This window comes from Lutra lutra, chromosome 3, assembly GCF_902655055.1.
Source record: "Lutra lutra chromosome 3, mLutLut1.2, whole genome shotgun sequence".
NCBI classification, from domain to species: domain Eukaryota; kingdom Metazoa; phylum Chordata; class Mammalia; order Carnivora; family Mustelidae; genus Lutra; species Lutra lutra.
Genome location: NC_062280.1, coordinates 60,210,248 through 60,224,285, shown reverse-complemented (window position 1 = coordinate 60,224,285; position 14,038 = coordinate 60,210,248). Strand labels below are relative to the sequence as shown.

At 34.4% G+C, this 14,038-nt stretch overlaps 1 protein-coding gene across 3 annotated transcripts in view; it reads left to right on the top strand.

Moving 5' to 3' along the window:
* Positions 1-14,038, top strand: part of KCNH7 (potassium voltage-gated channel subfamily H member 7) — a 501,818-nt gene that overhangs the window by 334,817 nt on the left and 152,963 nt on the right. For all 3 annotated transcript variants that reach the window (XM_047721924.1, XM_047721923.1, XM_047721922.1), the window contains exon 3: positions 1,374-1,529. In XM_047721924.1, coding sequence (XP_047577880.1) covers positions 1,374-1,529 — 156 coding nt within the window. The remainder of the gene's footprint in view (positions 1-1,373; positions 1,530-14,038) is intronic.

Below are 14,038 nucleotides of genomic sequence, written 5' to 3'. Positions count from 1 at the left end.
TCAAAAGCTCTTCCACCTGTGATGTCTCAGTCTATAGTAATACTAGCAATAGTCTTTGTTCTCAGCTCTGGCAGTAGGAGCCAGGTTTTAGGGATGAGAAAAGAGGAAAGAATTTTCTCACACTTACTTTGTTTTTAATAGTTATAGCATGCATAGGACACCATTTTGGAATACAGGTATCCACTGGTCTTAGGGATGTTGGGCTTCCAACTACATTCTTCTGTTATTTGACAATGCCCCTGGTCTCAGGCTCCTGGTCTCTTACTTTCTCACAGCTCCCTCTGTACCCAGGTCCAGCTTGCTCCCAACCTGCTCTTCTCTCTGCACTGAACCACCATTTTCCTCAAGATTCACGATGGTTCCAGCTAGTCAAAAAAAAGTTTAAAAATGCTCTATTGTCTGAATACTTGAGAACTTTTCCTGAAGTTTTGCATTTTAAAAATAAAATACTTTTGAACCCAAACAAATTCCTAACCTGAGGTTTCCATTACCATGACTAAAAAAAAGAAATATCCAGAGGGTAAAGATGTAAGCTACTTTAAGGAAATACTTAGTTCTAGAAATCAGGTTCAAGAAGTTAGTCAGAAGTCAATTGATTTAAAAGAAATCAACATCTTGACAGAATTCTCTAAATCTTGGATCTTGGATTTTCTGTTAGAGGATGGATGACAGTAGCTAATTGTAAACTGAGTCATCCTTTTGTTCTTCTCATTTCCAGAAAAGTCTAATAAAATATATCTTATTAGCCCCACAATTGTGCTTTAAAAAGAATATCATCTTTTCAGTTAAGGAATTAAATTAACACAGTAATATATACAAGATATTGTTCTTATTTTCTAACAGATTACATACCAAATAAAATCATTATAATTTGGGCACTGTGAATTTTACAGATAAAAAGAAAAGAAGTATTGGAATATATACAGTCAATAACTTACTATTTTATATCCAGGAAATTAAAAGAAAAAAAAAGAAATAATTTAGCACTAAAATCAAGATGACACAAATGAGTTATCTTTCTGTTCAGATAGCTATATTTTATACAAAATCAGAATTAATCAAAATATATATAAGAAGCCTGAATTTTTCTACAAAGTTAAAGAATATGCTTTTCCCCCTATACTATTACAATGGTAGGTGTGGAGACAAATGAGATTTGATGTTGTTTTTCCATAAGGAAGTACCCAAATTTGCCTTTAAGGTCTTTATGGCAAAATTTGTACATTTTCATGTAAATATATGTGCAATGAAATATGAAATAAAAGTCAAATTATTTTTCTTAAATTTTAACATTTATGATAGAAAATTCTAAAGGTTTATTATAATTTTAATATTACTAACATTGACCTAACATTCATTTTTCATCTCCTTAGGGTCCACTTTCATTTGTAACACTCACATAATTCCAGTGAAAAACCAAGAGGGCGTGGCTATGATGTTCATCATTAATTTTGAATATGTGACAGATGAAGAAAATGCTGCCTCCCCAGAGAGGGTAAACCCAATATTACCAGTCAAAACTGTAAACCGTAAGTAAAAGGCAACATGTACATAATGCTGTTGATATTCTGCTACTGATATTACTGCTACTAGTAATTTTAATATGTTCTTCATTTGAGTGTGTTTTCAAAATACGTTTCCATTATAAGTAAAATAATTTTGTAATTTAAAAAAACCATAGCTGTCATTACCCTTTGGTGCCTTACAGAATTGATCAGTTGCTTTTATAGCCATTTGACTTGGTTATACTGTTGTTAATCCAGTCCCCTACATGAACCTAAAGGTTGTTTCCAAATTTGGGGCATTACAAACAATGCCAGAATGAATTGAGTACCTGTATGTATATTTTGGGAAAATTATTTTCAGGGAAAGAGTCGATAAGTGGGATTTCTGGGTCAAAAAGTAAATGCATATGCATTTTTTTAGAATACTACTAAACTCCCCTCCCTAGAGTTTGAACCATTTTACACTACCATCAACAATGTAATAGATCTTTCTGCCAAAGCCATGCTAACAGAATGAGTCAGTCTTCTCGATAATTGTTATTATGATAGGTGAGAAGTAGTAACTAAGTTAGTTCTAGTTTACATTTCTTTTATTATGAATGAGGTTCAGATATTTAAGCACTAGGACATTTCTTTTTCTGTCAACTGTCCATTTCTTACATACATTTTTTTGTCTTTTTTTTTTCAAATGCTAAAATCAGTGGCACATCTCTTCCCAGCAAATATTTTTTTGTCTTTTTCCTGATTTTTGTCATGCAAAGATTTTGTTGTTGTTTGTTTGTTTATAGTGCAGCTAAATTTATCAAGCATTTCCTTTGTTGATTCTGAATTTTTGAGTCACTATTACCATTCCAAGGTTGTAAAAATTATTTTCTTAGAACTTGTATAGCTTTAGAATCTCTGTTACATTTTAAGTTTATTGCTTGGTTTATATTGGTGTATATACATACACACACATACACACACACACACACGCATACCTTGGTTTAGCAAGGTATATGTTTAATTTATCATTTTATCAACAACTCTCCAGTTGTTCTAACATCGTTTATTAGAAAGTCTACCTTTTCATCAATAACTTGAGATGCTACCATTATCACATACTAAACTTCCTTATGTGCTTGAGTATATTTCTGGACTTCCTATTCTGTTTCGTTAGCTTATTTATCATTCAGAATCACACTGTTTTAAATATACAATGAATCTTTGATATGACATGCTCCCTTTGACACTAATTTTCAGGGGTTTGAGGTTATTTCTTGCTATAACATCCTATATGAACTTTAGAAATGACTCGTTCGATAAGGAAAAAAAAATTTTACTAGATTTGCATTAAGTTTATAAATTAATTTGAGGAATATTAACATCTTTATGATGTTGAGTCATTCTATACAAGAATATTATATGTATTTTCATTTTTAAATCTAGTATTTGTCTTTCAGGAGTGTTCACAATGTTTTCTTACTCTTTAGTTTGCTACTTGGCATTTAAGTTTTTATTATTGTTGAGATTATAAATAGGATCTTCTCTTTCATTATATCTTCAGATCACTTTTAAGGCTAGTGATTTTTTTCTGAGTATGTTAATTTTATGTCCCACTATCTTAGTGAGTTTTCTTAGTTTCCAGTGGTTTATACATTGACTCTCGTGAATTTTTCAAGTGTCTTATTATCTCAAATAGAAATTATTTTACATTTTTTTCCAACTCCTATACATCTAATAGTTTTCTCTTGTTCTTTTGTGCTAGCTATTACCTCCAACATATTATTAAAAAGAAATTGATGGTAAACAGCATGTCTTGTTCCTGGTTTTTGTGTGAATGGCAAGTGTTTTTCATTAATTCAAATGATAGCATTTGGGTTGAGTTGTATGTGTTTTATACTTTTAAGGCTTTCCATTAACTTATATTTATTAAGAATGGTGTTAAAATTTGCAAATTGCCTTTTAAGCATCTGTGGAAATGGGTATGCTATTCTATTTATTTTTATGATATATTTTACTAATGGTCTTACTAATATCTCTGAAAGGAGTCACATATGGTCATGATGTATTTCATTTTCTATTACGCTGTTGGATTCTCTTTATCTAAAATTAATTTAGGATTTTTACATCAGTATTCATTAGGGAGACTGATCTGCAATTTGTGTGTGTGTGTTTATATGTGCAATTTCATCAGGTATTGGTATCAATGTTATAATTCCTTCCAAAAATAATTTGGAAATTCTTTTCTATTTTCCATGCTAAAGAACTATCAAATAGTTTGGGGATTATTTGATCTTTAAAAGTTACGAATGATTCCCCTGTGAAATCATCCAAGTCTGATACTTATTTGTGGGGTAGCTTTTTGACAAATTTCTTTCTTTTTTCTCCAGAGATTGGGCTATTCAAGTTGTCCCTTGTCCCTCTCAACTAGTACCAGTTTTGCTAAGTCTTATTTCTCAGACTTTTATTAGATTTTAAAAATTTATTTTAGTAGTATTCTGCAAAGTAGTCTTTTATGATTTTTTAAAAGATTTTCTGAGCTCTATTTCCTTGTTACATATTTAAACCACTTTTTAGTCTTTCTTTGTTTTAGTTGTATTTTTTAATATATTCCAGAGTTAGGTTTTCCTTTGTTTCTTATAAGAAAAAATAATGCTTCTCTTTTAATTTATAATTAAAATAAGTAATTATACTCACTGATATAACTACTATGTTTTTTCTTAGTACTAACATATTCTATGTTGAATATACTCTCTTAAAGCATGTCATTATTTTATGTTATGTTCTCTTTGTCTTTTTATGAACTTTAACTGTGTGGTTTTGGGTTTGTTTTATCCTGGTTTTGTTTTTGTTTTGGTATTTGAAAATATTTGTATTTTTTTCTAGTAGCTGTCTTTATATAAAATTTTATATAATGTTCTTAATCTCTCGTTTTCCTCACTGTATTTTGATTTAGTATGAACAAGAATAAAATTAGCCTGTAATTCTTTTCCTCCCCTTTCCACCATTAGTTAATAATATCTGCTCTAATTCTTATTTTTGCACTCCTAAGAATGGTTTTCTGCCATTCAGTTGGTCAATTTAAATTATATTATTTAGTTCCTAATTTTTACCAACAAGGTCCTTAATGAGCTTATTCAGTATTTCCTTCTCCTTCTCCTTTTGTTGTTGTTTTATTGTTGTTGTTGCAGTATTTCTAGTTTGTCAGAGACTTTTGTTTTGGTATTAAATTTCTAGTGAAATATATTCAATCCTCAGCACTAGTCTTTACCCCCCACCCCAAAGAAGTAATGTTTTCTAAGGCTGCTAACTGAGGTCTTGTGCACTTTTCAAGTCACTTTTTATAGTCTCTTTATTAACCAGTGCTCCGACGATTCAGTTCACATATCTGCTCTCAATATTTCTTACATAGTGTGTTCTTTTCTTCTGTGGGTATACCATATTTGATACTTTTTCCCTCACTCTAAGGAAACCTTTGTACTCCCCCTTTCTTCACTAAGTTCCTGCATAACTTTATTGTAGTGTGCTTTCCTGAACCAATTCTGCTGGTCTTAGGAATTTATTTCCCTGCCTATATGTAAATTAAAGTGTGTGATATCTCTGTCTCTACTTACTCTTTAGGCATAGTTTATGGGTATTTTTACTTGTCTCATATATTGATCTCTGTGGTTTTTGGAAGATCCATGAGGAAATTGGAATTTAGGTATCTGTTATTGTCTGTGGGTAGCTGGAAACCTTGTCACAATACCTTAATATTTGGAAAAAAATTGTTATCCTGTATATAAATTCAGATAGCAAAGTACATCATTAAATCTAAGTTGAATACTAAATCAAATGCATACCAGCTGAGAATTTTTCATAGAATTGGTTACTTCTTTAGGTATGTCCAAATGACAGTACAATATTCTGTTAAACCAATATTGGGAGAACTATATTAATGCAACATGATTCTAATATACTAAATATCTTGCTTTGAACAATATCACACTCGGGGGAAAACTCTTTATCAAAAAATCACCAATATATCAGTCTCCCAGGTGACATATTTAAAAACAAAATTGAAGTACTTTAAAAGAATTATTGTAATACCAAAGTCTTGTTCCTTTAAGTTGATGACTATTTTTTTTCTTTATATTTCCCACTAACCAATTAAGTCATTATTGAATGATTCCTGGGAGTGTACTTTAGGTAATGACAGCCTATATCTTGGTCATGAACATCAGTAAGATCTTTTGTTTTGGGGGATGCCTGATTTTATTTCTTCATTGTCTTCACAAAGTCTTCATTTTCCCATAGAACAGTTATTTTGCATGGTACAGCAAATTGAATAGAACTGAAAAAGGAGTTGTGCAACAGCAGCATTGCAAAAAAGGGGGGGGCAATTTTTTAAAAAATCGAAGTATTCATTTCAAACCGAAATACAAATGGGGAACTGAAACTTTGATTCCTTGAATGGAAGATAATCTATACAGTTGCTCTGCAGGATGTAACACATAACCTATGCAATTTTACACTGTGAGTAAAATAGCATCTCATGTGTAAGCCATAGCAAATTCAGTAGGATTGCTTTTTATTTTGTGATTATGAGTGGTTTCCTTACACTGCAGCTATCACTCCTATACAGAGTCATTGGGGAAAGTATAAATATGCAGATAAAATCATTTCCAGAGCATTACAAAGGACCATTGTTTACAACCAGTATATTAGATTTGATTATACCCTTCTGTCATTTCATGCTCTGGAATCTCCTTGACTTGATGTCAATTTTTGAAGTGTTGATTGTTAAATCGATCAGAAAAGTTAGAGAGACAAATTACACTTGGTAGTTTCTGATACTATCCAAATTCTGCTTTGTATTATTTCTGACTGTGGGAAAAATCCCGATTTTTTTCCCTTAAAGTACCATTTACTCCCTGTGTAAAATAATGGTATTAACTATTTCAAATATTGTTGTTTCAGTGGTGACCATCAAACCAAACAAAAAAAGAAATAAGAGTAAATCAAATCTAATACACTTTTTTTTTTTTTTGCAAAAACATCTTAACCTTCAAAATGCCTAATTTCTCATCTAAATAAGAAATATGTAAGTGTGTCAGGGTGGGTGTGTGTGCAAGACCCCAAGAGTCAGGATTTAAGTGAGAGTAATGGAGAAAAGTCTATTGTTTGTTTGAGAAGATGTGGGTTTCTGTAAATGTAACTGCCTCTCCTGGAGTGAAGACAAAATAAAGAGAAAAATGTGAAGTGACAACACAAGAAATACAGACAAGAAGAAAGTGAAATATTAAATTAAGAAATAATAGAAAAGAAGCTAAACACATAGTAGAGAGATGTATCACAAAAAGGAACTATGATAAATTGGACTGAGAAAATTCTAGAGATTTGTTTTGCATCAAATAAAGTGGTGAATCCTTTCTCAATACAAATATCTAATTTCTGGGTCAGGAACCTTACACAACTAAAGTGAGCAGCTTTCTCTGGGAAAAACTGATTTCTCACAAACTTATTCTCTGTTGAAGATATAGAACAAGCCACAAATAGGTGTATTATGTCCCCTGCGATGAAGCAAGTACAGAAGAGAGTATTATATTGATGTCTATCAAATTGATAAATACTGCATAATTGAGTCAATTAATTGCTACATAAAGAATATAAATGCCAAATGAAATATATAATTAAGTCTTTTCTCATTGATGGTTTCTTTAAAAACCCTAACGTCTAAAGAATGGAAACAATATCAAATGAAAGAGAAAATTGTACTTTTCCTACCAACTAAATGGGGACCACATCTAAAAGAACTAATGGAATGGGGGAAATGCAGGGTTTTTTTTCTATTCTTGTATCTGTTGCTATGAAATATTTGCACAATGTGGAAGATAACCAAATTATGTGTTTTTGCTAATCAAGTTTAAGAGACTTTCACTCTATTATTTTAAGTAAAATATATTTAAGTTTCATATTAAATTATTTATAAGTATATTTGAATTTTATGTATCTTCTATTTTATGGTAGAAGTCTAAGATCACCAGTCTGACCCTTTCATGCACACACACACACACACACACATTTTCTTTGTTAAAAAATTTTCATGAGATTTATGGGGAACCTCAATTAAACAAAAATTTCTTGGTATAACAATATACATTCAAACAGAAAATGAATGCATTTTATGTTTTTATCTTATTTTAAAATTGAAGAGTCAGTTTGAGTCACTAGAAAAGTTGATCTTAAGCTCATTTCCCCACGTAAACTTTAACTAATAACATTTTCACTCTCCTTATATTAGTTTAAGATAGTTTTTGTTTAAATTTAAGTCTAGTTAATTTACTCTTGCCATCACTGTCAAAAAATCTATGAAATAGTCTCATTCTACTAAACTTGAAATATTTCTCTACAAGAAAACAGACCCATATTGTTTCTTTTATTTACAGAAAAACTATGAACTTTATTAATTTATAAATGATTATACTACAAGTCACAATGAGAACTGTTGGTATAAGTTAATTAATGTTTACATAAAACTATAAAGATAAATTTTAAATGAAACTAAATGTAAAACTATAATAAAGTTAAATTTTTATAGTCTCTTATCCTTACAGTTCTTTTCAAAAGTAAACATTTTAATCTAATTTAATCTTATTAAGATATGACAAAGGAGATTCCATTATCTTTGAAATGATTAGAATTGTTATCTCCAAATCAAAGGAGAATTTCTACTTTTATGCTTATTAAAATAAAAGTTTGAATTACTCTAAAAGCTTTGATTGAAGCTAAGCCTATACATGCAAACTATAGCTGGTAATTTAGGCAATTATCTAACTAATTTGAACCACTAAAAATATATTCATATGCTTTGGACCCAACTATTCTGAATAACTGACACATAAAATACGTATTTGCCTGGATAGCTACATTACTCCCTTAAATTTGCATCTCAGTTTTCAGACCTCACACTAAGGAACAAAGAAATTTTCTATATCCTGGATTATAAAAGGGCATTCAGAGTGTTTTCACCATTCTCCACTAGGGCTGAAATTAATTCAAAGATGAAGAGCTGCAGTAGTAATATAAAGTTTCCCCCTCAGTGAGCATTACTACAGAAAAAATCTATTATTCAGATGAATTTAATTAACGGTTTTACAACACAACTAATATTTACTATTATCATAGGTTTGGAAATTTCCTCTTTTTAAAGATTGAATTTGATCTAGAAAGGAAACTATGACATGATTGCTAAAAGAAATCTGGGAAAAGTTCAGTCACGGGTTGCAATCAACTTTATTTTCTGTTTCCCCCCTAGAATTTGGGCAAAGTACATATTTCTAAAATCAGGACAATTGCTGGTAGTTGAAAAAATTATATTTTATCTCTCTATTAACAATGAATCCTAATGACTTTCTAAATCAGCATATCCATGCCAGAAAGTCCTCATGTGCATGTCATTTGGAAACATTTGTTACCTAGCAACACCTAAATCAGGGATGGTCCCTATTCATACTGCATTCAGGCAACTGGTTTCTGTACCATTTGTATTTGGAATGCTCCATCAAGGGAATCCCTGTCAGTGTGATGAGTATATGGTTATCTCAGATCAATTTGAGTTAAGATGTTCTTTTTTAAAAAAAATTTGTTCTTTTATTACTTTTTTAAGATTTTATTTATTTATTTGACAGAGAGAGAAAAGGAACACAAATGGGGGGAGTGGGAGAGGGATAAGCAGGCGCCCCCTGAGTAGGCAGCAGGATGCAGGGCTCAATCCCAAGACCCTGGGATCATGACCTGAGCTGAAGGCAGATGCTTAATCACTGAGCCACCCAGGCCCCCCTAGGTTAAGATGTTCTTATGCTCACACAATTTGAATGGCTTCTTTAACTTGGCATTAGGAAAAGGAAGAAATCTATTGAAGAGAAACACAATAGTAGTATCGATAAATGAAACATTCATGTATTATGTAGTTATCACATAAACACCTTATTAGGTGAATATACTTCTGATGGCGTTTGTTTTCATTTCCAATCCCTCTTCACTGAGATATTTTAACCTTGGGTAGTTAAAAGCAGCCACCACCCTGTCCTGTCTTCTGCCTGATCTCCCTTATCCCAAACTTGTCTTTTCTGCTTCTTTGCTTTCATGATGACCTGGCCAGGGTGGAAGGAGTATCTCTCAGACATCATCAGCATTTATGAACCTGTTCCAGAAGTTTTCTGCTGCTGCTGCTGCTGCTGCTGCTGCTGCAGCAGCAGCTCCCAGACAGTAATTGCTGTCTAACTGCTACTGCGGCACTAACTTCCCCCACTTCCACCCATGTGTGCCATACCCTAGTGGGTCAGGACGCACATTGCTTCAAGATTCTAATTTGGTTTTAACACTTACCGCCTTATTGCAAGTTGCTGCTTTTTCTTTGGTATCTCTCATCCTAGGAAATCTCCCAGGAGTCTTAGCCTTTCAAGGCATTACTGACCACATCTGCTCCTTTAAAGGGTCCCAAATTTACCTTCAGGTTTACTAGATGGATGGACTTCCTGGTGATCTTTTCTGGTCACTAACATTAGGACCACACTGGCTGTACTGCATGTTCATCACCCACAGTTCAGGTTAATCAAGTCAGCCCTGAGTTCACACTGAGTGATCCTTTTTCCCAGTGTAACTGCCAACTGCTGTCTTCTTTGACAATATTATGGGTTGTTCTAGCAGCCTGTGGGCAGTATCATATACTCATTACACACTTAGGAGTAGGAAAGATTCATCTCCTTACAGGGTGCCTCTATGGAAATTCCTCCCTAAAAAGACAAGGCAGATATATCAATTATCTTCCCTGTTTCTCCCATCAAATTCGATCTGTTGCTTTCTCTGACTCAGAGATTAAAGTCATATTTTTCTGCACATCCAGAGCTATTTGGCTGGAGAAAATCTCAGTGATTTTTAAGGCTTGCAATTTAAGTGTCAGATGTGTGAATACCATGATTTTAGAAAGACACATAGACAATAACTCACAAATCCTTATTTTGAGTGATAATAACTGATAGTAGACTTAATTTAGATCATAGGGTTTTTTTCCTAGACCGAAATCTGGCTATTGTTCCTTTTCTGTTCCTTTTCTGCACTGTGGATACTGTGGTACTCAGCCAGACACCTTCCTCACCCTGCTGCTGGGAATATTGGCTACTGAGGGTCCACAGCTCTGCTCCTCATTGAGAACTGTAGTCAAAGACAGGGAACTACCTTACATAGGTTATGGACCTTCTCATGGGGTAGCACGAGACTAGCTGTGCAGGGAGACAAAGACCAGTTACCATGACTTGAATTCGGCATCACTCTGAAGACCAGAGCTCCCAGGAGAACCAGCAGAAGCCCCATCACATTTGCATAAGAGTTTAACTTCCTCTGCCCAATCCTGTCTTCCTCCTTTTCCTCAGGACTACCTCCTGAGAACGCTCCTCAGAAAGCTTTTTGCACAGACCTTTCTCAGGATCTGACATCCCATCACCTCTAATCTTTTGTGAGATGAAATATCTCTGCTCAGGGCCTTCATAATATACCCATTCCCTTCCCCCATGTGTGTCCCCTCCTGATACCCAACTATATCCTTTAGTTTGCATGACTGCTTGAACTAAAGTTTCTCTCTACTTTTTAGTCCATAATTCAACGGAAAACCAAGCAAGAATAAATTGTTTCTGGTCTATATTTAACTGGGTTTTCATAGTAAAATTATTAGATAATCGAAGTTCTAAGAGTTTGCAGAAATGAAGAGAAGTTGAACTAAGAGAATGATTAGGAATTTGTAACTGTGAGGAAATTCAATGACTAGAAATATATGGAGGACTTTTTGGAAATATTTGTTTTCTTTTTTTTTTTTTAATTTTATTTTTTATAAACATATAATATATTTTTATCCCCAGGGGTACAGGTCTGTGAATCGCCAGGTTTACACACTTCACAGCACTCACCATAGCACATACCCTCCCCAATGTCCATAACCCCATCCCCCCTCTCCCAAGCCCCCTCCCCCCATGTTTTCTTTTTTTTTTAAGATATTATTATTTATTTGACAGAGAGAGATCACAAGTAGACAGAGAGGTAGGCAGAGAGAGGGGGGGACACAGGCTTGCCGCTGAGCAGAGAGCCCAATGCGGGGCTCCATCCCAAGAGCCTGAGATCATGACCTGAGCCGAAAGCAGAGGCTTAACCCACTGAGCCACTTGGGTGTCCCAATATTTGTTTTTTCTGAAAAAAATATTATTTCTAATATTCCTAAATCAATTCTTAAATTAGAAATATTGTTTTCTTCCAAATTCAAGTAGATAAGAACCAGCTCCCAGAGGAGAAGATAAGAAAGAAAGAGAGAAATAGCAGTTCAGATTAATGAGGTCTTTTCCATTCTGAAACGTTTAGTAAAACTATATTCTTTTTTTTTTTTTTTTAATTTTTATTTTTTTTTCAGCATAACAGTATTCATTATTTTTGCACCACACCCAGTGCTCCATGCAATCTGTGCCCTCTACAATACCCACCACCTGGTGCCCCCAACCTCCCACCCCCCACCCCTTCAAAATTCTCAGATCGTTTTTCAGAGTCCATAGTCTCTCATGGTTCACCTCCCCTTCCAATTTCCCTCAACTCCCTTCTCCTCTCCATCTCCCCTTGTCCTCCATGCTATTTGTTATGCTCCACAAATAAGTGAAACCATATGATAATTGACTCTCTCTGCTTGACTTATTTCACTCAGCATAATCTCTTCCAGTCCCGTCCATGTTGCTACAAAACTTGGGGATTCATCCTTTTTTTTTTTTTTTTTTTTTTTTTTTTTTACAGCTTTATAAACATATATTTTTATCCCCAGGGGTACAGGTCTGCGAATCGCCAGGTTTACACACTTCACAACACTCAACATAGCACATACCCTCCCCGATATCCATATCCCCACCCCCTCTCCCAACCCCCTCCCCCCATCAACCCTCAGTTTGTTTTGTGAGATTAAGAGTCACTTATGGTTTGTCTCCCTCCCAATCCCATCTTGTTTCATTTACTCTTCTCCTACCCCCTCGACCCCCCATGTTGCATCTCCTCTCCCTCATATCAGGGAGATCATATGATAGTTGTCTTTCTCCGATTGACTTATTTCGCTAAGCATGATACCCTCTAGTTCCATCCACGTCGTCGCAAATGGCAAGATTTCATTTCTTTTGATGGCTGCGTAGTATTCCATTGTGTATATATACCACATCTTCTTTATCCATTCGTCTGTAGATGGACATCTAGGTTCTTTCCATAGTTTGGCTATTGTAGACATTGCTGCTATAAACATTCGGGTGCATGTGCCCCTTCGGATCACTATGTTTGTATCTTTAGGGTAAATACCCAGCAGTGCAATTGCAGGGTCATAGGGTAGTTCTATTTTCAACATTTTGAGGAACCTCCATGCTGTTTTCCAGAGTGGTTGCACCAGCTTGCATTCCCACCAACAGTGTAGGAGGGTTCCCCTTTCTCCGCATCCTCGCCAGCATCTGTCATTTCCTGACTTGTTAATTTTAGCCATTCTGACTGGTGTGAGGTGATATCTCATGGTGGTTTTGATTTGTATTTCCCTGATGCCGAGTGATGTGGAGCACTTTTTCATGTGTCTGTTGGCCATCTGGATGTCTTCTTTGCAGAAATGTCTGTTCATGTCCTCTGCCCATTTCTTGATTGGATTATTTGTTCTTTGGGTGTTGAGTTTGCTAAGTTCTTTATAGATTTTGGACACTAGCCCTTTATCTGATATGTCATTTGCAAATATCTTCTCCCATTCTGTCAGTTGTCTTTTGGTTTTTTTAACTGTTTCCTTTGCTGTGCAAAAGCTTTTGATCTTGATAAAATCCCAAAAGTTCATTTTTGCCCTTGCTTCCCTTGCCTTTGGTGATGTTCCTAGGAAGATGTTGCTGCGGCTGACGTCGAAGAGGTTGCTGCCTGTGTTCTCCTCGAGGATTTTGATGGATTCCTTTCTCACATTGAGATCCTTCATCCATTTTGAGTCTATTTTCGTGTGTGGTGTAAGGAAATGATCCAATTTCATTTTTCTGCATGTGGCTGTCCAATTTTCCCAACACCATTTATTGAAGAGGCTGTCTTTGTTCCATTGGACATTCTTTCCTGCTTTGTCGAAGATGAGTTGACCATAGAGTTGAGGGTCCATTTCTGGGCTCTCTATTCTGTTCCATTGATCTATGTGTCTGTTTTTGTGCCAGTACCATGCTGTCTTGATGATGACAGCTTTGTAATAGAGCTTGAAGTCCGGAATTGTGATGCCACCAACTTTGGCTTTCTTTTTCAATGTTGCTTTGGCTATTCGAGGTCTTTTCTGGTTCCATATAAATTTTAGGATTATTTGTTCCATTTCTTTGAAAAAAATGGATGGTACTTTGATAGGAATTGCATTAAATGTGTAGATTGCTTTAGGTAGCATAGACATTTTCACAATATTTATTCTTCCAATCCAGGAGCATGGAACATTTTTCCATTTCTTTGTGTCTTCCTCAATTTCTTTCATGAGTACTTTATAGTTTTCTGAGTATAGA